Source organism: Oncorhynchus nerka, linkage group LG2 (assembly GCF_034236695.1).
Source record: "Oncorhynchus nerka isolate Pitt River linkage group LG2, Oner_Uvic_2.0, whole genome shotgun sequence".
NCBI classification, from domain to species: Eukaryota; Metazoa; Chordata; class Actinopteri; order Salmoniformes; family Salmonidae; genus Oncorhynchus; species Oncorhynchus nerka.
The window spans coordinates 71,739,818-71,767,220 of record NC_088397.1 but is presented as its reverse complement, the minus strand read 5'-3'; the positions used below and the strand labels follow the sequence as shown (position 1 = coordinate 71,767,220).

General features: G+C 43.4%; 1 protein-coding gene across 3 annotated transcripts; it reads right to left on the bottom strand.

The window, feature by feature from the left end:
- Positions 1–8: 8 nt before the first annotated feature.
- tnks1bp1 (tankyrase 1 binding protein 1) lies at positions 9–27,255 on the bottom strand. 3 transcript variants are annotated; one of them, XM_065002288.1, is made up of 10 exons: positions 27,016–27,255; positions 22,321–22,353; positions 16,437–20,015; positions 4,262–4,377; positions 2,947–3,247; positions 2,693–2,849; positions 2,289–2,422; positions 1,509–1,702; positions 1,190–1,279; positions 9–736 (listed from the first exon to the last, which is right to left on the bottom strand). In XM_065002288.1, exons 2-9 carry the CDS (start codon positions 22,351–22,353, stop codon positions 1,204–1,206), a joined length of 4,590 nt encoding a protein of 1,529 aa, XP_064858360.1. In that variant the 5' UTR covers positions 27,016–27,255; the 3' UTR covers positions 9–736; positions 1,190–1,203. The 3 variants fall into 3 exon arrangements, with proteins under 3 accessions (XP_064858360.1, XP_029536573.2, XP_029536584.1); XM_029680713.2 differs by lacking the exon at positions 22,321–22,353; XM_029680724.2 differs by lacking the exons at positions 16,437–20,015; positions 22,321–22,353; positions 27,016–27,255 and adding an exon at positions 11,039–12,715.
- Positions 27,256–27,403: the final 148 nt, after the last annotated feature.

The window sequence follows — 27,403 nt, the reverse complement described above, 5'->3', positions numbered from 1 at the left end:
TTAACTGGTACTTTTTGGGGGTTTGAACCGGTTCAGAACTTTATTTTGCTGGTCAGAACAGTGGAACGGAACCAAAACAATTATAATTCCTGTTTGGATAGAGTAGAGATCATTTCAATTTATCTAGCAGATACTTTTATCAAGAGCAGCTCATCCGAGCAGCGAGTGAGTATATAACATAAGAGCAGAGAAACAGATGGGTTAGTTCAAAACAAGAGATTCATCGAGGAAGAAAGAGAGTTCATGGCTAGGTGGCAAAACATGTACAATTCAAGTAGTTTGTGAACATCGTGGTATTGTGGATATTTGTGTGCATGACCTAAACACACATGGTAATTATGTCAAGTGAATCTGGAATGCAAGTATGGATGGATGGAGAGATACAGTCTAGAAAATACAGTGGCCTGGGATAAGAGGCAAATGTTGCAAATTAACAGAAAATGGCATTTTGAGTCCACTCCTCGAATCATCTGTGTGTGTGTGTGTGTGTGTGTGTGTGTGTGTGTGTGTTGCAAATAAAGTATCTACATGCTCATAGTTCCTTTGTGAAATAGGAAAGTGGAAAAAGGTGGTCACAACGCAGGGAAGTATCCAATGCATCTCCATTGTCTTGCATAGTTCATTCATTAAAAAAGTGTGTTTTTGAAAAGGTACATGATTGGAGTCCAGCCCACAGCTGTGTTTGTCGGCAACAACTGCAGTAGCAGTTGAATGATCTCCTTGTCAATGGTATCTCCTAGAGGTAAACATAAATACAATATTATTTACATGACACAGATAGGGGGCATATTTTAATGTGATATTTCTCTCCAAAATCAAAGTGTGTCTGACATTGTTAATCTGCAAACTTAAAGATGTAGTCTGCGATCTTAAACACAACAAATTTGCAACATATTTTACGAATTGGATTCTTAACATATCATACATATTGCAACGTTTTTTTAGCAGGACAACATATCATACAACATAGATGATGTAGTACACAACTGGGTGACATGGTACACCAAAGTGAGCAGCACTTTCAAAACTAATGACTGAAATTACATAAAAGTTCTGGAGCATCACTTTAACAAACGTTAAGCTTTCTTTAGAGTTAACTATCACTTTAAGGTGTGGATAGAAGGGGAATGTGATCAGATATGGACTTTGATTTGTAATATTTGGTGTAAAATTGGATCCATCCCCTCACCCTGCTCTGCCCAGTTAGGCCTCACTGTTGTATTGACTCGAGCGCTTCTTAGACTTGAGTTCCCGCAGCCATGAAGGAGACTTGTCCCCCCTGAGGGCCACACAAACAAAGATCAAACGGTTTGCCTAACTATTGTAGCTAATAGCGAACTAATGTCGCCAGCTAGCTATGTCATCTGCATTGCTTGTTGTTATATCATATTGTTCTTTTTTTCTTATTCACATTTTGTTGCTTCATGTTGAATAACATTTTAAAACTACAAAATCACTTGTGGTTTTATGCTAGTAAGATAAGAGCAGCATGTTGGGAGCAAACTTACCCTGCACCTTTGTTCCCTACAGGGGGAAGCACTCGTGACATCCCGGGGAGGAAGGAGGAACGTCTTGGAGAGCGGGAGAGCTGAGAGGGGGAAGGGGAAAGTCTGTCTGTCTGACGGTCTGTGTTTACTCCTTCACCTCCACCGGCTCCACCACCTCCTCCTCCACCACCACCTCCTCGCTTCTTCAGTTGGGCCTAGGAGAGACAGTGATACATTTAAGATATAGACATTTGTGATAGTACAGGAAAACACTTACTAAGGAAAATCACATTGGTTCTGCACTGTGAAAAATCTTTCTAAATTAATGTTGTCCTGATTCCTGCTGTATGAAATAACTTGTAAAAAATCACACTCGTTTTGTTTATCACCCAAAATGCACTTTTTATGGAAATGTGTCGTTTTTCCACATGCAGTGCAGATGTCCAGCAGTGCATGTATGATTTAATTTCAGCCTTAGGTTACGTCCCGAATTGCAACCTATTCCCTATATCCCTCAAATTCTAATCTTTACCTCGAAGCCAGTTCCATTCTTTTTTTATTCTTCCCTTCTAATCAGGGACTGATTTAGACATGGGACACCAGGTGGGTGTAATTCATTATAAGGTAGAACAGAAAACCAGCAGTATTTCAGACCTCCAGTGTAGGATTTGAATATCCCTTCCCTATATAGTGCACTACTTTTTATACCAAAGCCCTGTGGGCCCTACACAGGGAAAAGGGTGGCATTTGGGAAGCACACAGTGTTTCAGGTTGTAAAATAGGGGTGCTGAGAGCATGTACCTTGAGGGCAGACGGGTCCATTCCAGAGAAGAGGGCTATTCTCTGGGGCTGGGAAGGTTGTGAACAAACCTCCCTCCCTCTAGGCTGCTCCTCACCAGACGCACAATCCCCCCGTATCAGAGAGTCTAGCTTATCTGCAAAAGGGGCAAAACAGATGGTTGGCCTTGTGTGAATGACCTTACATGAGGGATGGTTGTAATAATCCTTAACCCCTACCTTCTAGCCACTTGTGTGTATCTGAAAATATGAGATTGGTGTAAGAAATATATATTGGGACTTCCACCTAGGCTATTAGAGAGCAAGGTGTAGCTATTACCATTATTCCTAGAACTATACGATCCCTTCAGGTCTACAGTGCATGGGGAAGGTCAGTTCTACGGGTTGATTTGGAATTGTCTACTAACCTGAGGAGTCATAGAACCTCCAGTCGTGGACCGGGTCTTCCTCAAGCATTATTGTGGTAGAGCTCTGACGGAAAGCTCGAGTGGGGCGGGTTCGTCGACTCTTCCTCAGCTCTGCCCTCGCACGCAGAACACTGGTGTCCAATAGAGGGGCGGAGATCTGTATGCACACACAAAGGAACAAGCAAAATCAAGTATTGTATTGCCTGTAAATGCTTGCATGCATAATGGAAAGTACCAGATAAGCCTTGACTTACATCAGGAAAGGGTAATGGGTCCTCATTTTCTTCTAGTGGTGACGTACTGTCAGGCTCATCTGGTGTGAAGACAGGCGAGATCTGGTCCTCTGTTTCTTCTAGTGGAGACGTACTGTCAGGCTCATCTGGTGTGATGACAGGCGAGATCTGGTCCTCTGTCTCTTCTAGTGGATATGTACTGTCAGGCTCATCTGGTGTGATGACAGGCGAGATCTGGTCCTCTGTTTCTTCTAGTGGAGACGTACTGTTAGGCTCAACTGGTGTGATGACAGGTGAGATCTGGTCCTCTGTTGTCTGCCGACTGAGGATGTGGGAAATTCAAAAGAGATCACAACATCATTCAACTCCAAAAACTCAACGGATACAGGTTTGTGGGCAAAATATCTGAACTTAGTCTGTAAAAAATTTAAATAAAAGGAAAATGATAACTTTGTAATCTGAATATTTTCCTTGGTGCCCCGACTTCCTAGTTATTACTTCCTAGAATTGATTTGATAAAATAACAGTCTTCATTTTAATGATGCCAAAAACACGACATATTGAACAAAAATATAAACGCAACATGTAAAGTGTCGTTCCCAGGTTTTATGAGTTGAAATAAAAGATCCCAGATTTTATGCACAAATTAGTTACATCCCTGTTAGTGAGCATTTCTCCTTTGCCAAAATAATCCATCCACTTGACAGGTGTGGGATATCAAGAAGTTGATTAAACAGCATGATCATTTCACAGATGCACCTTGTGCTGGGGACAATAAAGGGCCACTCTAAAATGTGCAGTTTTGTCACATAACACAATGCCACAGACATCTCAAGATTTGAAGGAGCGTCTGAGACCAGCCTCCCAGACAGCTGATGAAACAGAGGAGTATTTCTGTCTGTAATAAAGCCATTTTGTGGGGGAAAACTCAGTCTGATTGGCTGCGCCTCTGCCCAGTCATGTGAAATCCATAGATTAGGGCCTAATGAAACGCAGTAAAACCGTTGAAATTGTTACATGTTGCTTTATATTTTTGTTCGGTATACACTACCCTGTGATGTGTTTAATCAACCAGCAGAGGTCAGAAGAAGCCAAACTACTTTCCCCTGTCCTATCATGTCTCTTCACATCACAGCAGACAAAGAACAGGAGGCAAGGTAAGGAAACTACTTAAGATGATTAAGATACACCCGTATCCTATCTTTTCACATCAGAGCAGGTAGAGGAGAGATGAGACCAGGAGAGGGAGCTACTTAAGACTATTGAGCTGCACCCTACTATATTTATCAGTAGTATAGGACTCATGTATGGTTCCCCTGTTTTGCAGTGCACCCACCAGTCATCCTCAGACAGTCTCGTGTCACAGCCCCCGTACTGCTTGTCTGGCTCTCCACCAATCAGAGACTCTGTGTCACGTCCCTCTCCTGCCCCCACATAACACGTCAACTGAACCTGAACGGGGGGAGAAAACAGAGAGGGACCATTATATCAAAAATGTAGGTAAGTTTCATGGAGAGGGAAACTTTGCATGGAGTAGAACAAATACCGATACTCAGCTGACACTTTTGCCCAGAGGGCCGATATAATGCTAATGTAAGGAGCATTCCATGAATGCTGACCTATGTATGATACCTGTATGATGTACACTGAGTGTACAAAACTCCTTCAATGATATAGGCTGACAGACAATTGAGATACGGATAGTGTATGTGTGCCATTCCGAGGGTGAATGGGCAAGACAAAATATTTAAGTGCCTTTGAACAGGGTATGGTAGTAGGTGCAAGGCGCACCGGTTTGAGTGTGTCAAGAACTGCAACACTGCTGTGTGTATCAAGAATGGTCCACCACCCAAAGGACATCCAGCCAACTTGACACAACTGTGGGAAGCATTGGAGTCAACATGGGCCACCATCCCTGTAGAACGCTTTCGACACTGAGGCTTTTCTGAGAGTAAACGGGGGTGCAACTCAATATTAGGAAGGTATTCGGAATGTTTTGTGCACTCAGTGTATGTATGATGTTATCTGATGAATGATCTGTATCTGTATCTGTATGTCAACTCTTATCAACTATCTTTTTGTTAACTGACAGATTACATCAAATATGCTTGTCTGTATTTTGTGGAATCGTGTTCAGATCTTCCCCTGAACATGGAGAAGACAAGGAGTTGCAATAGAATGGTGTTCAGTGGTGGAAAAAGTACCCAATTGTCATACTTAAAAGTATAGATACCTTAATAGAAAAATACTCAAGTAAAAGTGAAAGTCACCCACTAAAATACTAAAAATACTACTCGAGTAAGACTCTAAAAGTATTTGGTTTGAAATATACTTAAGTATCAAAAGTAAATGTAATTGCTCGAATATAAATGTTACCCCACTCTTCCACCAAGGCACCTGCAATTTCCCGGACATTTCTGGGGGGAATGGCCGTAACCCTCCAATCCAAGAGGTCCCAGACGTGTTCAATGGAATTGAGATCCGGGCTATTCGCTGGCCATGGCAGAACACTGACATTCCTGTCTTGCAGGAAATCCCCCACGAAAAAAGAGCAGTATGGCTGGTGGCATTGTCATGCTGGAGGGCCAAGTGAGGATGAGCCTGCAGGAAGGATACCACATGAGGGAGGAGGATGTCTTCCCTGTATGCACAGCGTTGAGATTGCCTGCAATGACCACATGCCCCAGACCATGATGGACCCTCCACCTCCAAATCGATCCCGCTCCAGAGTACAAGCCTCGGTGTAATGCTCATTCCTTCGATGAAAAATGTGAATCCGACCATCACCCCTGGTGAGACAAAACCGTGACTCGTCAGTGAAGAGCACTTTTTGCCAGTTCTGTCTCATCCAGCGACTGTGGGTTTGTGACCATAGGCGACGTTGTTGCCGGTGATGTCTGGTGAGGACCTGCCTTACAACAGGCCTACAAGCCCTCAGTCCAGTCTCTCTCAGCCTATTGCGGACAGTCTGAGCAATGATGGAGGGATTGTGCGTTCCTGGTGTAACTCGGGCAGTTGTTGTTGCCATCCTGTACCTGTCCCGCAGGTGTGATGTTCGGATGTACCGATCTTGTGCAGGTGTTGTTACACGTGGTCTGCCACTGTGAGGACAATCAGCTGTCCGTCCTGTCTCCCTGTAGCGCTGTCTTAGGCGTCTCACAGTACAGACATAGCAATTTATTGCCCTGGCCACATCTACAGTGTGGCACATGCCTCCTTGCAGCATGCCTAAGGCACGTTCACGCAGATGAGCAAGGACCCTGGGCATCTTTCTTTTGGTGTTTCTCAGAGTCAGTAGAAAGGCCTCTTTAGTGTCCTAAGTTTTCATAACTGTGACCTTAATTGCCTACCGTCTGTAAGCTGTTAGTGTCTTAACGACCATTCCACAGGTGCATGTTCATTAAATGTTTATGGTTCATTGAACAAGCATGGGAAACAGTGTTTAAACCCTTTACAATAAAGATCTGTGATCTGATTTTTACGAATTATCTTTGAAAGACAGGGTCCTGAAAAAGGGATGTTTTATTTAATTATCAAAAGCAAAAGTATAAGTATGAATAATTTCTCATTTCTTATATTAAGAAAACGAGATGGCACCATTTTCTTGTTTTAAAAATGTGCATAAAGCCAGGGGCACACTCCAACACCTTTTACTCCAAACTCCAATGTATGGAGGAAAAAGTATCATATTTTCTTCAGGAAAGTTGTGAAGTAGAAGTAACATTTTCTAAAATATAAATAGTTAAGTAATGTACAGATACCCCCCAAAAATACTTTTACTTAAGTACTTTACACCACTGACGGTGATAGGGAGAACACAATAAGCCAAGAGCGGTAACTACAACAACAAAAGGAAGAGCCAAGCATGCACTGTCCTCCACAAACACCACACGCACAGACACACACAGACACACAGACACACACACACAGTCAAACACAAACACCACACGAGCACACACACACACACTGACACAGTCATACACAAACACCACATGAGCACGCATGCACACACACACACACACACACTCAGTCAAACACAAACACCACATTAGCACGCACACACTACACACACATACACACAGTCAAACACCACACAAGCAAGCACACACACACACACACACACACACACACACACACTGGCACCTTCAAACTCAAGCGCACACACACACACACACACTGACACAGTCAAACACAAACACCACATGAGCACACACACACACACTGACACAGTCATACACAAACACCACACGAGCACGCATGCACACACACACACACACACAGTTAAACACAAACACCACATTAGCACGCATACACTACACACACACACACACACACACAGGCAAACACCACACAAGCACGGACACACACACACACACACACAGTCAAACACCACACAAGCACGCACACGCACGCACACACACACGCATACACACACACACACACAGACACAGTTAAACACAAACACCACGCACACACACACACAGTCAAACACCACACGCACACGCACGCACACACACACACACTGACACAGTTAAACACAAACACCACGCACACACACACGTACACACACACACACTGACAGTCAAACACAAACACCACATGAGCACACACACACACACACACTGACATAGTCATACACAAACACCACACGAGCACGTATGCACACACACACACACACACACACACACACACACACACACTCACACACAGTCAAACACCACATTAGCACGCATACACTACACACACACACACACACAAACACACACACACACAGGCAAACACCACACGAGCACGGACACACACACACACACAGTCAAACACCACAAAAGCATGCACACGCACGCACACACACACACACACACACACACAGTCAAACACCACACAAGCACGCACACGCACGCACGCACACACACACACACACACACACACACTGACACAGTTAAACACAAACACCACGCACACACACATGTACACACACACACACTGACAGTCAAACACAAACACCACATGAGCACACACACACACACACACACACACATTCTTTGAACCTCACCTCACACTAGTGTTTGTCAAGGCACACATGCCAACCTACAGTCGTTTTTTATGTTACCCGGCAACAAAAACAACCTCTGTGTAAATACAGTGGGAGAAAAACGGCTTTTGATTTAGTAAACATCTTCCTTCATAACTACTTTACTGCTTTGTGCTGATTGATTGGGTGGAGTGAGTCAGGCTACACACACAGAGAGAGAAAGAGTGAGTGGGATATTATCTCTGTGTGACTTCATTTGCACAATGCTTCATATCGTGCTGCATCACTCTGGTCTGACTGGCCTTGTCACTGTGTGGCTGAATGAGCCTCTCTCAGGGGATTTGCCTACAGTACAGTAGGCTATGGCCTCATAGAGGAAGTACAGTGACAGACAGGAGGACTGGGTGTGTTTCGGCTCCATCTCAAATGGCAACCTATTAACTATATAGTGCACTACTTTTGACTAAGGTCCATTGGGACAGAGCCGTATGGCCTTCACAACCCTGTTTGATACACTACATGTCCAAAAGTATGTGTACACCTGCTCGTCGAACATCTCGTTCCAAAATCATGGAGTTGGTCCCACCTGTGCTGCTATAACAGCCTCCACTCTTCTGGGAAGGCTTTCCATTTCTGCGTGGACTTGCTTTCTTTCAACCACAAGAGCATTAGTGAGGTCGGGCACTGATGTTGGGCGATTAGGCCTGGCTCGCATTCGGCGTTCCAATTCATCCCAAAGGTGTTCGGTGGAGTTGAGGTCAGGGCTCTGTGCAGGCCAGTCAAGTTCTTCCACACTGATATCAACAAACCATTTCTGTATGGACCTTGCTTTGTGCACGGGGGCTTTGCCATGCTAAAACAAGAAAGGCCCTTCCCCAAACTGTTGCCACAAAGTTGGAAGCATAGAATCCTCTAGAATGTCATTGTATGCTGTAACATTAAGATTTACCTTTGCTGGAACTAAGGGGCCTAGCCCTAACCAAGAAAAAAAGCCCCAGACCATTATTCCTCCTCCACCAAACTTTACAGTTGACACTATGCATTCGGGCAGGTAGCGTTCTCCTGGCATCCGTCAAACCCAGATTCGTCCGTCGTACTGCAAGATGGTAAAGCATAATTCGTCACTCCAGAGGATTTCCAGAGGCAGTTTGGACCTAGCTTGTGAGTGTTGCAACCGAGGACAGACTATGATAACATGCTACGTGTTTCAGCACTCGGCAGTCCCATTCTGTGAGTTTGTGTGGCCTACCACTTCGCGGCTGAGCCGTTGTTGCTCTTAGAGGTTTCCACAATAACAGCACTTACAGTTGACCTGGGCAGCTCTAGCAGGGCAGACATTTTACAAACTGAAAGGTGGCATCTTATGACATCCTATGACACTGAGCTCTTCACTGAGCTCTTCAGTACGGGCCATTCTACTGACAATGTTTGTCTATAGAGATTGCATAACTGTGTGCGCAATTTGATATACCTGTCATCAAATGGTGTGTCTGAAATAGCCGAATCCACTCACTTGAAGGGGTGTCCACATACTTTTGGTCATGTAGTGTATGTATAGCAGCAGGGTTAAATTGCCAGAGTTACATTGGCAGCTGTATATCAGTCCAAAGGGCAGCTAGCCATTGTTTACATAAAAAGCTTACAATGTCAAATAAGGTAGGCGGTAATAAGTAAGAGCAACCCTCTAATATTGAGTTGTACCTCCCCCTTTTTCCCTCAGAACAGCCTCAATTCATTGGGACATGGACACTACAAGGTGTCAAAAGCGTTCCACAGGGATTCTGGCCCATGTTGACTCCAATGCTTCCCATGTTTTGTCTTGCCCATTCACCCTCTGAATAAAACACACAGTCCATGTCTCAATTGTCTCAAGGCTTAAAAACATTATTTAACCTGTCTTCTCCCCTTCATCTACACTGATTGAAGTGGATTTAACAAGTGACACCAGCAAGGGATCCTAAGGGGGAGGGGTACAAGTCAAGACAGAGCAGGTAGTACTCTGCAGTCACACCTCATTTTAACATCTGTGCTTCACAATAAAGTTATAGGGGGGCTCAAGGCCATCCAGACTGAAAAAGGACCCAATGCTAGCTTGCACGTCCTCTAAACAATGTAGCGATAAATGACACATACACATAGACACACACTCACATAGACATACACTCACCCACACCAAAATATCCATGTGCAGGCCTCAGGCCTGATAGAAATATACACAAGGAGACAGAACAGGGTTTTAAAAAACGTACTCACATTATTTCGAGGAACTCACACACACTAGTGGTTATGGACGGCATATTGTTGCACCCTGAAGCAGTCTACCTTTCTGCAGGTCTACAGCATAAACCACACCATCAGCTCTATTACAGAGATGTAAGCAATACAGCTGTGTGGTTCTGCTAAATGTGTTCTGCAGTGAGAGGAATAGAAAGACTATACATGGACACGAAAACATGGGCCTTGAGAGGTGTGTGAGGTTAGCATGAGCAGAAATTCATAGCAAGGAGCATACACACACACATGCATGCCCACAGACACACAAACACACACACACACTGACACAGTTAAACACAAACACACACAGACACACAAACACACACACACACACACTGACACAGTTAGACACAAACACACACAGACACACAAACACACACACACACACACACTGACAGTCAAACACAAACACCACATGAGCACGCACACATGCACGCACCCCCTCACACACACACATACACACACACACACAAACACACATGCACGCACGCTACAGTGTTTCCATGGATCTTATCTCTTTCCCTCAGGCCTCCTGTCACTTTCCCCAGACTCTCATTTACACCACTGACAGAGGGAAATGCACACTGATAAGCACGGCGCGCACGCACACCATAGGCCTACACAAGCCTCTGAGGGGCGAGAAGAAGGATAGGAATAAGCAGGAAGAGGTAGAAACGTGTTGGAGAGATGTAGGGGGAGAAAGAAGTGGTAGTGGCCCTACAGACTATTTAGGGAATTAAGCTGTTTGGCTAAGTAGAACTTTGGTTCAAGAGCAGATAATGACGTTGTTCAGATGAGTTCTCTTACAGCGCTGGTGTCTGCTGCCCGTCTACTTAGCTTGATCTGCTGGCGACTCCGGACCGAGAACAACCTCAGGGATCGCCGGCTCTGGGAGGCAAAGCTACGCAATGGAGACACGGCCCTCTGGAACCTCCCGTCCCCACCTTCTCCCTCCTCCTCCTCTACCTTCTCCTTCTCTTGAACTTCTTTCACCACCTCATCCTCTTCATCATCATTTTTCCAGACTAAGTTCAGTGCCTCCTGTAGGGAACGACGGACGCTGCCCACCCAGCTAGAGACCTGGACCTGGGCGGAGGACAGTTTACCGCCCAGGTTCTGCATGTCTATTGGCTACCACCGTGATAATGCTGAGTGGTCACAGGGGTGACCGGGTTAATATGGAAACCAGCGGAATGTGCTAACCAAGGGTCAATACTTTTTTGGGTTGGATTAAGGTTTGGGGTGTGGGGGTTGAGAAGTCCTCCTTCCCTGGCTGTGTTTTATTTACTTCCTGGTTTCAGAGGACAAAGGTCAAAGATGGCAGTGATAGAACATGTCCTCCTCACGGAAGGTCCACAGTAACCAGTCCAGTTTGAGTTAATCAAAGTCCAATTTAGGTTCAAGGTGTACTTCTGTATACACAGTAACCAGTCCACTTTGAGTTAATCAAAGTCCAATTTAGGTTCAAAGCATGCTTCTGTGTACACCTCACTCCCACTTACTGAAACAACTCTTCCTGTTTAGCCCTTTCCAATCATGTGAACTGGCCGACCATGTGCTCTGAATACAACAAAACTTTCCTCTGACACCGCAGGGCTCACCACAATGGATGGGACTAGGCAAACCTGAGCACACACAGTGACAACTAGACTCTGTCAAACACTAAGCAACCGTCTGAAAGTGAAAACACACTGTAAGATATCAATCTATGACTCCTGTTGCAGCTGATAGACTATTTTCCTTATTGTATTGTTCACGTTCAATGTCAAACCCAGCCAGCCAGATGGACTACCTAGCCTATATCTACTCTTCATCTATGTACAACCACTTAAGCTCTTGCATGTTCTTTATATATTAAGTCTCTTTCTCTCTCTCTTTCTCTCTTGCTCTGACACATTCCCTCGTTCACAAACCAAACCTGTCTGTCTCTCCCGCAGTTAAAGAAAAATGGGAAAACCAGATGGGAATCTTGACTTCTCCTTGCATCCATTCATGCACAACCAGGTGAGTTGAGCTTAATTCTCTGCTTTTATCTCCACAGAGTTGGGTGAACGTTCTCAGAGAACAACAATCAAAGCTGGGCTCTGTGTTAGGAAGGAAGGAAGGTGGAAAATCCCACGGGAAGGTGAGGCTGGACCAAGGTGCTGCTCTGCTGTTGCCTCCGTCTCTCCCTTTCTCTGTGCTGTAGGTAAGGGCAGGTGCCGGAGTCAAAATCTACATTTTTCAGGCTTGGGGAGGAGAGAGAGAGAGAGAGAGAGAGAGAGAGAGAGAGAGAGAGAGAGAGAGAGAACGAGTGAGACAGAGAGAGAGACTGAGTGAGTGAGAGAGGAACAGGGAGAGAGACAGACTGAGAGAGAGAAACAGGGAGAGAGAGATAGAGGTATGTGGAGAGAGTGTGTGAGGTTGAAGGAGCGAGAGAGAGAAAGGAAAGAGAGACTGTGTTTGTGTGTGTGAGAAAGAAAACGGGGGAAGAGGAAAATAGAAGAGGAACTTTCCTGGCAGTCGATGAGCCCTACCTCTAGCCGTAGTGCTTTCACTGTGTGTCTGTGTGTCCATGTTTGTGTGTGAGAGAGAGAGAGAGAGAGAGAGAGAGAGAGAGAGAGAGGGAGAGGGAGAGAGAGAGAGAGGAGAGAGAGAGAGAGGGAGAGGGAGAGAGAGAGAGAGAGAGAGAGAGAGAGAGAGGAGAGGGAGAGAGAGAGCGAGAGAGGCACTCTCAGCAAAGGGAGGGGTGACAAGGGACGGAGAGAGAGAGACAGAGAGACAGATCTAGCTTGTCGTACCATGTATGGTATTTATGAATTGCTATCATGAGAGAAGTGGGGTTGTTGAACAGCGTTGATGGATGGAGGGTGAGGGCAGGATTCTAATATCTTATTAAGTTATGCATGCAACTTTCCACTACTACATACTGTCCATCTATCAATCAGTCAATCTGTCAGTCAATCTGTCTGTCGGTCAGTCAATCAGTCAGTCAGTCAGTCTGAACAGCCCTCATGGTTGGCTGCTCAGCCTGTGTTTGGAGAGCAAACACACTGACAACACACTGACACTGCTCCCTCAGACCAGAAATAGCCTTTCTCCCTCTAGCTCTTACTGGAGAAACCTGATTCACCTTAACAAGTCATAAAGATAATATGAAATGGGAAAGACAGCTTCACAGATGTGTTGTTTAGTTTTATATTGATGAATTACATCATATACATATTGAGCATTGATTGGGGGATTATCTAATCAAATCAAATGTATTGGTCATATACACATGGTTAGCAGGTGTTATTGTGAGATAGCGAAATGCTTGTAACTAGTAACACAATTTTCATCCTCCTTTGACAATGCTCATTATTAACTTTTCAAATCTGCATGAAACCAGTGAAATGAGTGAGGGATTGCCACGATGGGAAGTAAATATAATTGGACTCACTGAAAGGTAACTTCAGGTTTTGTACAAGTAAATATAGTTTGGTTATTTAGCACCATCTACTGGACTAAATGGTAACTCACTCATTCAAATGAAAGTGAATTGAGGAAGTAAGCTAAATATAAGGAAAACATAAACTTGGATAGATGGCTCACGTGCCACAAAACCTATATCAGCATGGGCAGGGCCATTGAGGACTTTCACCATGTTGAAGTAGTCACCTGGGTGGGACTTCTGATGGGTTAATGAAAAGATAATCCCATCCAAGTCAGCAGGATGGATCAGACAATGAATTATACTCCTGAGAAAAAAAATCCATGATTGCAGGTGGCAGTAAATCACCAAGCTTGGCTTTATACCTATTCAGACAGCAGCTGGATCTGGTCTACTTAGTTCATTTGCCACACACCAACCAGAAAAAAAGGAGCCTATGAAATGTCTTGCTTTCTCTATCTTCTCTGAGTGTACCTTCGTGTAAACACGATATAGTACTATAGAATGAGTAAGTAAGGCAGAAAAAAAAGCCACACACCAACAGGAAACGTGAATTCCTGTTGAAGGGAGATTACTTAGAATTTGACTTATTGGAAAGTCCTGTCAGCCTACAGAAATGTAACATTGAAACGGAACAGCATGTTTGTTACACATAAATGATGTTGTTGTGTCAAACCAAAGAAACAGGAGCTGTCTCCATATAATGCATGTTGAAAACATTGCCTAGGTCTTGGTTAAAACTCAACCGCCCCAACATATAACTTGTGTCTGCTAATGGTTTGGGAGCTGTATGAGAGGGAAGAAATAACACATTCACTTAGATTGTAAAGACCTACATTTATTCAAAGATGGAGCCCAGTAATGAGACTATTAGTGGCATGAAATAAAGCTCCTCCCCACATTTTGTTTTGTATTTGTACTTTTTTGTGTGGGTTTGGGTGTCTTTTTCTATTGCTCTATTTCTTTATAATAATGATTATCTCTGTCTGGAAATGTTTTATGATTTCTGTTATGTTAATATACCACCTAATATAGTTTCACTTATTTGACCATGTACCATGAACTGTACCCATCTGCATGTAGTAGTATAAGTAGTATGTGTCTATATTCATCTGCTTTTATGAAACTGAAAATAAAAAATGAGTAAAAAAATGAACTAATTGCGTAGATCTAAATTGTCTTCATCTGCATCTGTCACTAAACCCCTAATTCAAATGCAGATTTTGCAGTGTTTGCATGATCAAAATACTACAGCATGTTGTTAGCTGCTACCTCTTAGTCCTGCCAATGTGCGTGGAATAGCTTGACTTTTTTAGTAGTGATTTCATGCTCTTCTCAGCGAGTAGAACGAGATTGATATTCTACAGTAAAGCTACACTATTTGTGGTGTACACAGTGTGGCTCTAAAGAGATACCTTCCTATTTATCCATGCTAACTGCCCTGACTTCTCTAGTTCTCTTTCACAATGAACACAAGTGTGACAGTTTTCAATATACAATATAGCTATTAGTTCTTCTATGAGCAGAAGAGATCACTCACCCATAGAAGCCTCAGGCATTTCTATGTTAACACTTCTTCATCAGTTTATCCCTATGTATCGGTACATAATATCATCTCTCTCTGTCTTCCTCCTTTATACATCACCCTTAGTCTTGCCTATCCTTCCTGTATCTCCCAATGTCCTTTTTCATATCTATGTCAAACAGCTAAAATAGGAGATATGGCTATTCTAATTCCCTCCCTGTATACAACCCTTTTATTTTTATATATACATTTTATTTATTGTTTTTAGATCACAACAAAAGACCTGGAACTAAAATACTCATTAATTTAAACAGACCAACAATCAAAATGTCATAAGACAATATAATTGGTACTATGGGCCAATCATTGTATATACAACCCTTTTCTAGTAGAGAAATACATTGAGTGAAGGTCAAATTAAAGGAAGACAAAGACTGCAATAGTGATGGAAGGGAAGTAAAATGTCTCGATCTCGGTTACGTTCTATTTCTCGCTCACACACGAAAGCAAGCAGGCACGCCCACACACAAAGTGGGGATATTTGGGACTACTTAGCTCTATTGCCGAAGGGAATTTCCTCATTAAAGAAACACTTTCGTATTTACTTATACTCAAGTTCTAAATTCTGTCAAATATCCCAAAGTGTTTTGTAATACTGTCTCTGTACTGAATGGGGGCAGCAGAGAGCCACAATAAGTTATTGCTCAATGACAACTTCTCATTCAGTAGAAAACCACAAGAAGTGAATGAAATATCACCAAGACCAAGTAGGCATTGTCATGAATAGGTTCTGGTTTCAGGGCATGTCAGTATCACTACACAATGACACACCTTGATCTAACTATTTACAGTGACACACACACACACACACACACACACACACACACACACACACACACACACACACACACACACACACACACACACACACACACACACACACACACTGCCTTCTTTAGCAGTGACTTCATACCTGTTCCTTTAGCAGGTTGTACCACATTAAAGGGATACCTTGATATTTAGCCAATAGCCATGTAACCTGCTTTGAGATTTTATATAAAAATTATAAGTATCTCTATGGCTACCCCCATAAATAACTTTATGTGGATTCTTATGGAAACACAATTTCCCCAGTATACCACCAGGGTTTAAGCCAATGGAAAGTCAGTCCACACCAGTGTTGAAAAGAAAATGACCTAGGCCATTAAATACCCTTTTTGTGTTATAATTTTCATATTTACTCCCCAGTTGATATTCCCCTTGCTTACCTCCTCCATGTCCATGCTGGTGCCCTCCTCCTTATACTTCTCTTCCTCCTTCTTTTTCTTCTCCTTCGTATTCTCTGTCCCATCCTTTGGGGTGGGGACTCCCCCCTCTAGATCCCTCTCAGCTGGGTGAGGTTTGACGCTGACTGGACTCTCTTGGGCTGGCTCCTGGGTGTCAACAACGGTTCTCTGGAGGTCGGTTTCCGAGGAGCCCAGTGACTCAGGCTCCTCTGTTCCAGGGGAGGGTGACTTGACCTGGGCACGGTCAGCAAGGAACCTGGCCTGAGACCCCCACCGCCGGGGCTTGACGGAGAAATCATCATAGACCATCTTGATAAGAGGCTTCTCCTCTTTGACAGAGAAGTCGTCGTAGACCACCTCGATGTGAGGCTGCTTCTCTTCTTTTGGTATTGGTTCTATGATGGGGACGGTAGTTGAGGAAGGAGGCTCTGGCTTGGGAGGTTGGTCAGGTTTAAGAGTGATGAATTGGATTGGGGACACTGCTTCTTCTTTCTCCCGATCTTCTTCTCTCTTTATCTCATCTTCCTGCATCCTTTGCTCCGCTCTCTGTATTTCCATTTCTCGCTCTTTTTCTTTGAGTTTCTCCCTTTTCTTCTCTCTCAATCTCTCCTCTTTCATCCTAAGCTTCCCCCTCTCTCCTTCCTCTACCTGTCTCTCCTTTTCCCTTTCCACTTCTCTCTGTCTTTCTCCCTTCTCTTCTTTCCTCTTTCTCTCTTCCTCCTCTCTCTGTCTCTCCCTTTCCTTCTCAAGTTCTATCTGTCTTTCTCTCTCCTCTTCTTTCCTCTTTCTCTCTTCCCCCTCTCTCTGTCTCTCCCTTTCCTTCTCAAGTTCTATCTGTCTTTCTCTCTCCTCTTCTTTCCTCTTTCTCTCTTCCTCCTCTCTCTGTCTCTCCCTTTCCTTCTCAAGTTCTATCTGTCTTTCTCTCTCCTCTTCTTTCCTCTTTCTCTCTTCCTCCTCTCTCTGTCTCTCCCTTTCCTTCTCAAGTTCTATCTGTCTTTCTCTCTCCTCTTCTTTCCTCTTTCTCTCTTCCTCCTCTCGCTGTCTCTCCATTTCCTTCTCAAGTTCTATCTGTCTTTCTCTCTCCTCTTCTTTCCTCTTTCTCTCTTCCTCCTCTCTCTGTCTCTCCCTTTCCTTCTCAAGTTCTATCTGTCTTTCTCTCTCCTTCTCTTCTTTCCTCTTTCTCTCTCTCTCGTCCTCCTCTCTCTGTCTCTCCCTTTCCTTCTCAAGTTCTATCTTTCTTTCTCTCTCCTTCTCTTCTTTCCTCTTTCTCTCTTCCTCCTCTCTCTGTCTCTCCCTTTCCTTCTCATGTTCTATCTGTCTTTCTCTCTCCTCTTCTTTCCTCTTTCTCTCGTCCTCCTCTCTCTGTCTCTCCCTTTCCTTCTCAAGTTCTATCTGTCTTTCTCTCTCCTTCTCTTCTTTCCTCTTTCTCTCTTCCTCCTCTCTCTGTCTCTCCCTTTCCTTCTCAAGTTCTATCTGTCTTTCTCTCTCCTCTTCTTTCCTCTTTCTCTCGTCCTCCTCTCTCTGTCTCTCCCTTTCCTTCTCAAGTTCTATCTGTCTTTCTCTCTCCTTCTCTTCTTTCCTCTTTCTCTCTCTCTCTTCTTCATCTCTCTGTCTCTCCCTTTCCTTCTCAAGTTCTATCTGTCTTTCTCTCTCCTTCTCTTCTTTCCTCTTTCTCTCTCTCTCTTCTTCATTTCTCTGTCTCTCCCTTTCCTTCTCAAGTTCTATCTGTCTTTCTCTCTCCTCCTCTTCTTTCCTATTTCTCTCTCTCTCTTCTTCATTTCTCTGTCTCTCCCTATCCCTCTCCTCCTCTCTCTGTCGCTCCCTTTCCTTCTCAAATTCTATCTGTCTTTCTCTCTCCTTTTCTTCTTTCCTATTTCTCTCTCTCTCTTCTTTATCTCTCTGTCTCTCCCTATCCCTTTCCTCCTCTCTCTGTCTCTGTCTCTGTATTTCCCTCTCCATTTCTCTTTGTCTTTTTCTCTCCTCTTCTTCTTCCCTCTTTCTCTCTTCCTCCTCTCTCTGTCTCTCCCTTTCCCTCTCCACTACCTTTTGTCTTTCTCTCTCCCTCTCATCTTCTGCCTGTCTCTCTTCTAGTTCCAGCTGTTTTAATTTATCGACTTCTGCAAGTTTTTCCTCCTCTTTTACCTTAGCCTCCATCTCTTTCCCTATTTGATCAACCACTAGCTCCTGTTTTTTCCCTCCATCTTCCTGTCCAAGACGTATCCCTACTGTTTTGTAGAGTGGTACCACGTCCTCATCCTTCTCTCCCTCCTCCTCGTCTTCATCCTCCTCCTCCTCATCTTCTATCCCAGAATGTCCAGCGTGAAGTAGGGTGGAAGCCTTGTCCACTCGAGGAGCTAGCTGAACGCTTTTGCTCGTCGCCAACGACCCCCCAGTGACACTCAACACAGGGTGAACTCTGACAGGGAATGGTTGAGGGGCAACATCCACCCTCTGATTGGATGCCTGAACAGGAGGTGTGTCTGCTGCCCAGTCTTTGATCCGCTGTTTCACACCACCAGAGCTAACTGCATGTTTCATTGGACGAGGTACTTCCTCCCTATTGGTCAGAGCCTCTGGTCTCGAGGAGGAGTCCAGCAGCAGACTGATCCTCAGTTGTATGCTGTTCCCTTTCTTTTCTCCTTCCTCCTTTACCCCTTCTCCATCCCTCTCTTCCTTCAGTGGTGTTGAGTGCTTGAGTCTGCACTCTGGTTCAGACGGTGACCCTGGTGAATCAGTGACCTTCTCTTCCTCTTTTGCCCCGAGGACTGACACTTTGGGGACTGCAGTCTCTCTCATGGTCACCTGTTCCCGTTCCTGGTTAGCTGGTGGCTGTGAGGGGAGTGAGAGGCCAGCAGACTCAAACCTGGAGGTGAGCTCCATGGACAGCCGCTTCCTGCCTCCTCCCAAGTGGGCTGCCTGATCCTTCCCAGCGCGGCGCCTGATGACCGGAGGGGTGGGCTCACTCACAGTGTTTTCAGACTGCGGTTGAAGAGGAGTTGAGGTGACTGATGGTGATGGTACAGGCTCAGTTCCAGTGGCGGAGTGGCCTGTATCAGAGGGGCCATGTTCGTCCAGTTCAGAAAGACTGACTTGATTTACCTCTGAGGTTCCAGTTGGGTCAGATGTGGTACTAGCTGGTGGCGCAGATTTTGGGGTAGTAAGGGATGTGGAGGGAGCAGTTTGGTTTTGTTCAGTAGTGTGGGTCGATTCAGTTTGGGGTGTTATGGCTGAAGGAACTTCGAGAGCATTGGTCAGTTCAGGTATCGTGGTGCTCTCTGCATCGAGTTTCACAATGCTGCTTGAGTCAGACACAGGGGCACTAATAGGCTGACAAGGCTCTGGTTTGCTGGAGATAGTGGGCATGGCCTGAGATGGCTGTGGAGTCATTGTGAGTGTCTTTGGGGCTAGGATGGAGCGGAATGTGGTGTTCCTCTGCAGTGAAAAGGGTTTGGGAATCAGACAGGATTTGGGGCCTAGCTCAGGCTTGATACCTGCATCTCCTGCTTGGCCCACCTCACCAGAGGCCACATCCACACGAGTTGCCATGCCCTCACTTCGTTCCTGAGAACAGAAAATAGTATGGAAAAGGGGACGAGAGGATAGGGGAGTGGAGCAAAGGAGAGTGGTGGAGAAAAAGGGAGAGTTTGGCAGGAGAGGTGAAGGGACAGAAGTGGAGGGAGAGGGGAGGAAGAGGAAGTGAGAAGAGAGGGGAGCAGAAGAAAGGCTATGTTAGGCTAATTGTGCTACATGAAGCCAGGTACAAAACAAATCATTGGCTTTACTTCACATTAAGCTGTCACTCTGTTCTCTGTGAAAATAACTTTCACCATAACATATCACTTTCACATACTCTGATGATACTCAGGGTTGAAAGCCAGTCGGTTTGGTTTTCTCAGGCCAAGCTAAAAGAGGCTGGTTGGGCTAGATTTTTACAGAGGAAAAATACCTCTGAAAAAGTTCAGTTGAAGTCAGAAGTTTACATATCAGCCACCAATTGTGCAAGTTCTCCCACTTAAAACGATGAGAGAGACCTGTAATTTTCATCATAGGTACACTTCAACTATGACAGACAAAATGAGAAAAAAAATCCAGAAAATGACATTGTAGGATTTTTAATGAATTTATTTGCAAATTATGGTGGAAAATAAGTATTTGGTCAATAACAAAAGTTTATCTCAATACTTTGTTGTATACCCTTTGTTGGCAATGGCAGAGGTCAAATGTTTTCTGTAAGTCTTCACAAGGTTTTCACACACAGTTGCTGGTATTTTGGCCCATTCCTCCATGCAGATCTCCTCTAGAGCAGTGATGTTTTGGGGCTGTTGCTGGGCAACACGGACTTTCAACTCCCTCCAAATATTTTCTATGGGGTTGAGATCTGGAGACTGGCTAGGCCACTCCAGGACCTTGAAATGCTTCTTACGAAGCCACTCCTTCATTGCCCGGGCGGTGTGTTTTGGATCATTGTCATGCTGAAAGACCCAGCCACGTTTCATCTTCAATGCCCTTGCTGATGGAAGGAGGTTTTCACTCAAAATCTCACGATACATGGCCCCATTCATTCTTTCCTTTACACGGATCAGTCGTCCTGGTCCCTTTGCAGAAAAACAGCCCCAAAGCATGATGTTTCCACCCCCAGGCTTCACAGTAGGTATGGTGTTCTTTGGATGCAACTCAGCATTCTTTGTCCTTCAAACACGACGAGTTGAGTTTTAAGCAAAAAGTTATATTTTGGTTTCATCTGACCATATGACATTCTCCCAATCTTCTTCTGGATCATCCAAATGCTCTCTAGCAAACTTCAGACGGGCCTGGCTTAAGCAGGGGGACACGTCTGGCACTGCAGGATTTGAGTCCCTGGCGGCATAGTGTGTTACTGATGGTTCTTTGGTCCCAGCTCTCTGCAGGTCATTCACTAGGTCCCCCCCCTGGTTCTGGGATTTTTGCTAACCGTTCTTGTGATCATTTTGACCCCACGGGGTGAGATCTTGCGTGGAGCCCCAGATCGAGGGAGATTATCAGTGGTCTTGTATGTCTTCCATTTCTTAATAATTGCTCCCACAGTTGATTTCTTCAAACCAAGCTGCTTACCTATTGCAGATTCAGTCTTCCCAGCCTGGTGCAGGTCTACAATTTTGTTTCTGGTGTCCTTTGACAGCTCTTTGGTCTTGGCCATAGTGGAGTTTGGAGTGTGACTGTTTGAGGTTGTGGACAGGTGTCTTTTATACTGATAACAAGTTCAAACAGGTGCCATTAATATAGGTAACGAGTGGAGGACAGAGGAGCCTCTTAAAGAACAAGTTACAGGTCTGTGAGAGCCAGAAATCTTGCTTGTTTGTAGGTGACCAAATACTTATTTTCCACCATAATTTGCAAATATATTCATTAAAAATCCTACAATGTGATTTTCTGGATTTTTTTCTCATTTTGTCTGTCATAGTTGAAGTGTACATATGATGAAAATTACAGGCCTCTCTCATCTTTTTAAGTGGGAGAACTTGCACAATTGGTGGCTGACTAAATACTTTTTTGCCCCACTGTACACTTAGGTTGGAGTCATTAAAACTTGTTTTCCCACCACTCCACAAAATTCTTGTTAACAAACTATAGTTTTGGCAAGTCGGTTAAGACATCTACTTTGTGCATGACACAAGTCATTTTTCCAACAATTGTTTACAGTCAGATTATTTCACTGTATCACAATTCCAGTGGGTCAGAAGTTTACATACACTAAGTTGACTGTGCCTTTAAACAGCTTGGAAGATTCCAGAAAATTATGTCATGGCTTTATAGAAGCTTCTGATCGGCTAATTGACATCATTTGAGTTAATTGGAGGTGTACCTGTGGATGTATTTCAAGGCCTACCTTCAAACTCAGTGCCTCTTCGATTGACATCATCTGAAATTCAAAAGAAATTAGCCAAGACTTCAGAAAATAAATTGTAGAGATCCTTGGGAGCAATTTCCAAATGCCTGAAGGTACCATGTTCATCTGTACAAACAATAGTACACATGTATAAACACCATGGGACCACGCAGCCATCATACCGATCAGGAAGGAGATGCGTTCTGTCTCCTAGAGATGAACGTACTTTGGAGGAAAAAGTGCAAATCAATCCCAGAACAACAGCAAAGGACCCTGTGAAGATGATGGAGGAAACAGGTACAACAAAAGTATCTATATCCACAGTAAAACGAGTCCTATATCGACATAACCTGAAAGGCCGCTCAGCAAGGAAGAAGCCACTGCTCCAAAACCACCATAAAAAAGCCAGACTACGGTTTGCAACTGCACATGGGGACAAAGATCGGACTTTTTGGAGAAATGTCCTCTGGTCTAATGAAACAAAAAGAAAGTTTTGGCCATACTGACTATCGTAATGTTTGGGGGAAAAAGGGGGAGGCTTGCAACCTGAAGAACACCATCCCAACCGTGAAGCAAGGGGGTGGCAGCATCATGTTGTGGGGGTGCTTTGCTGCAGGATGGACTGGTGCACTTCACAAAATAGATGGCATCATGAGGTAGGAAAATTATGTGAATATATTGAAGCAACATCTCAAGACATCAGTCAGGAAGTTAAAGTTTGGTCACAAATGGGTCTTCCAAATGAACAAAGACCTAAAGCATACTTCCAAAGTTGTGGCAAAATGGCTTAAGGACAACAAAGTCAAGGTATTGGAGTGGCCATCACAACGCCCTGACCTCAATCCCATAGAAAATGTGTTAGCAGAACTGAAAAAGCGTGTGTGAGCAAGGAGGCCTACAAACCTGACTCAGTTACACCAGCTCTGTCAGGAGGATTGGGCCAAAATTCACCCAACTTATTGTGGGAAGGTTGTGGAAGGTTTCCCGAAAAGTTTGACCCAAGTTAAACAATTTAAAGGCAATGCTACCAAATACTAATTGAGTGTATGTAAACTTCTGACCCACTGGGAATGTGATGACAGAAATAAAAGCTGAAATAAATAATTCTCTCTACTATTATTCTGACATTTCACATTCTTAAAATAAAGTGGTGATCCTAACTGACCTAAGACAGGGATTTTTTTACTAGGATTAAATGTCAGGAATTGTGAAAAACTGAGTTTGAATGTATTTGGCTAAGGTGTATGTAAACTTCCGACTTCAACTATACATCTTATACCATAAGCTACCTCTTACACCGTAAGCTACCTCTTACACCGTAAGCTACCTCTTACACCGTAAGCTACCTCTTACACCATAAGCTACCTCTTACACCATAAGCTACCTCTTACACCATAAGCTACCTCTTACACCATAAGCTACCTCTTACACCATAAGCCACCTCTTACACCATAAGCTACCTCTTACACCATAAGCTACCTCTTACACCATAAGCTACCTCTTACACCATAAGCTACCTCTTACACCATAAGCCACCTCTTACACCATAAGCCACCTCTTACACCATAAGCTACCTCTTACACCATAAGCTACCTCTTACACCATAAGCCACCTCTTACACCATAAGCTACCTCTTACACCATAAGCTACCTCTTACACCATAAGCTACCTCTTACACCATAAGCTATCTCTTACACCATAAGCTACCTCTTACACCATAAGCTACCTCTTACACCATAAGCCACCTCTTACACCGTAACTGTACAGTATTATTGTTATGTCAGTGAAATAAATGTCATTGGACTGACAGTTGTTATGCTAAATTCTACATTATGCATAACAATTCACTTATTTTAGTGAGGGATTTGCAACTAAATACAAATCTTTAGTACTATATTCACTTAACCCTGAGACCCTCAGTTGCAAAAATGCAATGCTTCCTCAATTGCATCTTGTACAGGTCCTAAACTAAATAATTATTTAAAGCACAGTGCATCTCCTTAGGCCCAGATGTATCTCTTAATCGTATTTGTGTGTGTCAGTGATTATTGTGGCATCATTAGCCTCTGAAACATTAGAAACCACAAGGCGCTTCAGAGGGTGAAACGTGCAGCCGAACACACCATTGGGTGCACACTGCCTGCCCTACAGGACACCTACAACACCAGGTGTCGCAGGATGGCCAAGAAGATCATCAGGAACCCCAGCCACTCAAGCCATGCGCTGTTCTCCCTTTAGACGTGGGCAGTACAGGAGCATCATGGCAAACACTTGAAGACTGGCCAATAGTTTCTACCCTCAGACCATCAGGCTGCTGAATTGTCACCACTAGACAGATTTTCACTGAACCATGCAATCACACCTGCAACCTTGTACATGTGACTATTAAACACTCTGCATCTGACACCTGTTCACTTGTCTGAGACCACACTGGTCCTCTACACAAGCATATGTAGTAAGCCATCCATGCAACTACGTGACTTGAAATATTTTTTTCCTGTCTTCTTTAAGAGGTAGTGATTATGAATATATCTTTTTTTTTATCGTGAAACACGCACTCTGAGCCAGATGTAGAGGTAGTTTTGTAAGTGTTGCAAAAAGGCAACATTGGGTTTATTAAAGAGTGGGCAAACTCAGGCATAGGACCACATTTATAGATTGATAGACAAGTTAAAGAGATTGTATACCTTTCCGAATTCTGCAAATATGGATAACCAAATACTTCAACATTAACTTTGATGTTCCTTCTAGACATTAAAATAACAAAAATGAAGATATCTATTATATTATGTATTTCAAAATAGTTGAGGCTTTGAAAAATATATGTTTTTGATAGCAACATACTAAAATATGGATTGGTCAAGATGATAAATGTAGCTATTTCAGACAAAATAAGACAGAATTTTAGGTTTATATACCATGACACAATATTTTCTATCACCTGTCAATGATTTTGATCCATCAGAGGTCTATTAGAAGTAATAAAAGTATTACTAGAGGGTAATATTATTTTCCCTCATTTGAATCTGTTTGGGTCTCACAGAGTTAAAGATGATTCATCTTATTCTTATGATCGCCTTTACAGGGACGATCTACAAAAAGTGTTGTTGTTTACCCTCAAATACACAGTGACAGTTTGCCATGATATTCATGATTCAATCTCAAATCTAAACATATGTTATCTCTGATTGATACTAGTATAGCTGATAGTGTCAAATCTCTATGCTTTTATGACTTTTTTATTGAGATGTTTAAGGAAGCTGTTCAAATTCTAACCATTCTTGGAATGACATTAAAGAGTCAAGCCAGGTTGTTTGGTTGATTTGTGAGTGAAGTCATCTGATTTGAATGGAACAAAACACAAATGTGTCCCAGTTGCATGTTGCACATCCTGTCTGGTTTTTCCTGTCAGCTCTCAATGTAGTATAAACCAGTCCAACCACACTCCACTGCTCCACATATGAAGCACTTTAAAACCATCTGAGGAGCCCCAAGGTCTGACTGGGAGGCATAGGTGTATGTTCCAAATCCCACTGGGCAAAAACTGGTTGAATAAACATTGTTTCCATGTCATTGAAATAAATACAAAATGTGGTGATGTTAAATCAATGTGGAAAACTGTTTAGTTTTGCAAAAAGTCATCAATGTAAGTGATTTTCATAATGTATTCACCCAACTTGCCACCTAAATCCAATGACATGGTGAAATGTTTTGTTGATTTCAAACTGAATTCACGTAATTGCAAATCAAAACTAGATGTTGAACTGATGTCTTTGCCCAGTGGGATCGTACTCCAATTCCATATAAAGGGCTCTAGGCTACTTCTGACCAGAAAAGCACATTGTCCCCCTCTCTAGTCCCGTCATTATAGTACTGGCACTTAGGGCTCTCATCAAACTAGGTTTCCACTTTTAAGTACAGAACAGGTTTCGATTGAATAAGGCTCTGTCATATAGTTAAATACGATCTAATGGGAAATGTTTGCAACATAGTCACTTCTTGTTGTAAACAAATGGTGACGGTCACCACTTTCAATCAAAAACTATTAGCCAATTCTGTTATTTGTATTATCAATGATCTATGCCACCCCATATAATAGGCCACACAAAATACTGTGTTTGATACTTTTTGTATTTGCAATTCCAGAACACCTGTAACTAAGCTCCCACCAGTCTCAAATCGTTGTGTCTATGTTTGCAGTCAGTCCACCAAAGAAAATACGAAAATACACTCTACTTGCCAAGTCTATCCTTTGCAGACTGATATTTAAGACAGGTCTTTTTGTCTACAGAACACATCAAGTATTGCGCTGTTTGGTTGTAAGAAAAACAAGCGATAAACAAAACTTATTTGACTGTAACCTTTACTTGGTATTAATAAGTGACCAATAAATAAATGGAGCACACAATGAACTCTCTGTCGTTGAACTCATGTAATCGTATATCTCCTTCGCCGCAGTAAAAAAGTTAAAATAACTAAAGTCCTGGAATGACCTCCTGCGCTATTATGATTCATGGTAGTGAAATAGTTCACTATACCTTTTCCTTGTTGCATATCCCTAGCCTATACCGACAAAATTAAAAGCGTTTTATGATCAAATAGCCTACTAACGATAACGTAGCTGTTACAGGAGTGGACATATTGCTTTAATCAACTGACAACTGGTGTTTTCTAGGAATAGGCTTGAGACTTTACCTGGTATCTTTAGGATCTCCAGATTACAATATGTGTTGAACAGAGGCTGTTTCGTGAATTTGTCTCCGTCTCTCCCAAAGTCAACATAGATCCCACACAAGAATACTATTGTGCCACAGGGAACGATAGTCCGCGACAGTCCCTAGAGCAGGTGTCCGGACAGATCTGTCCCTCCCACAGGTGCTGCGGCATGACTGACTTGACAAACAGGTTTGATATGAATTGAAGAGGCTAGAGAAATGTGTTATTTTTACAGTTCAAGAAGCTCAAAATGTCCCTGATTGTTGATGGTGATTGTGGTTTTGCCTAGTTTCTTGCGCCTCTGAACACAATTTGCTAGTAGGCTAGATAGCAGTAGTTAATAGTTAGCTAGTTAGTAGTTGCAGTT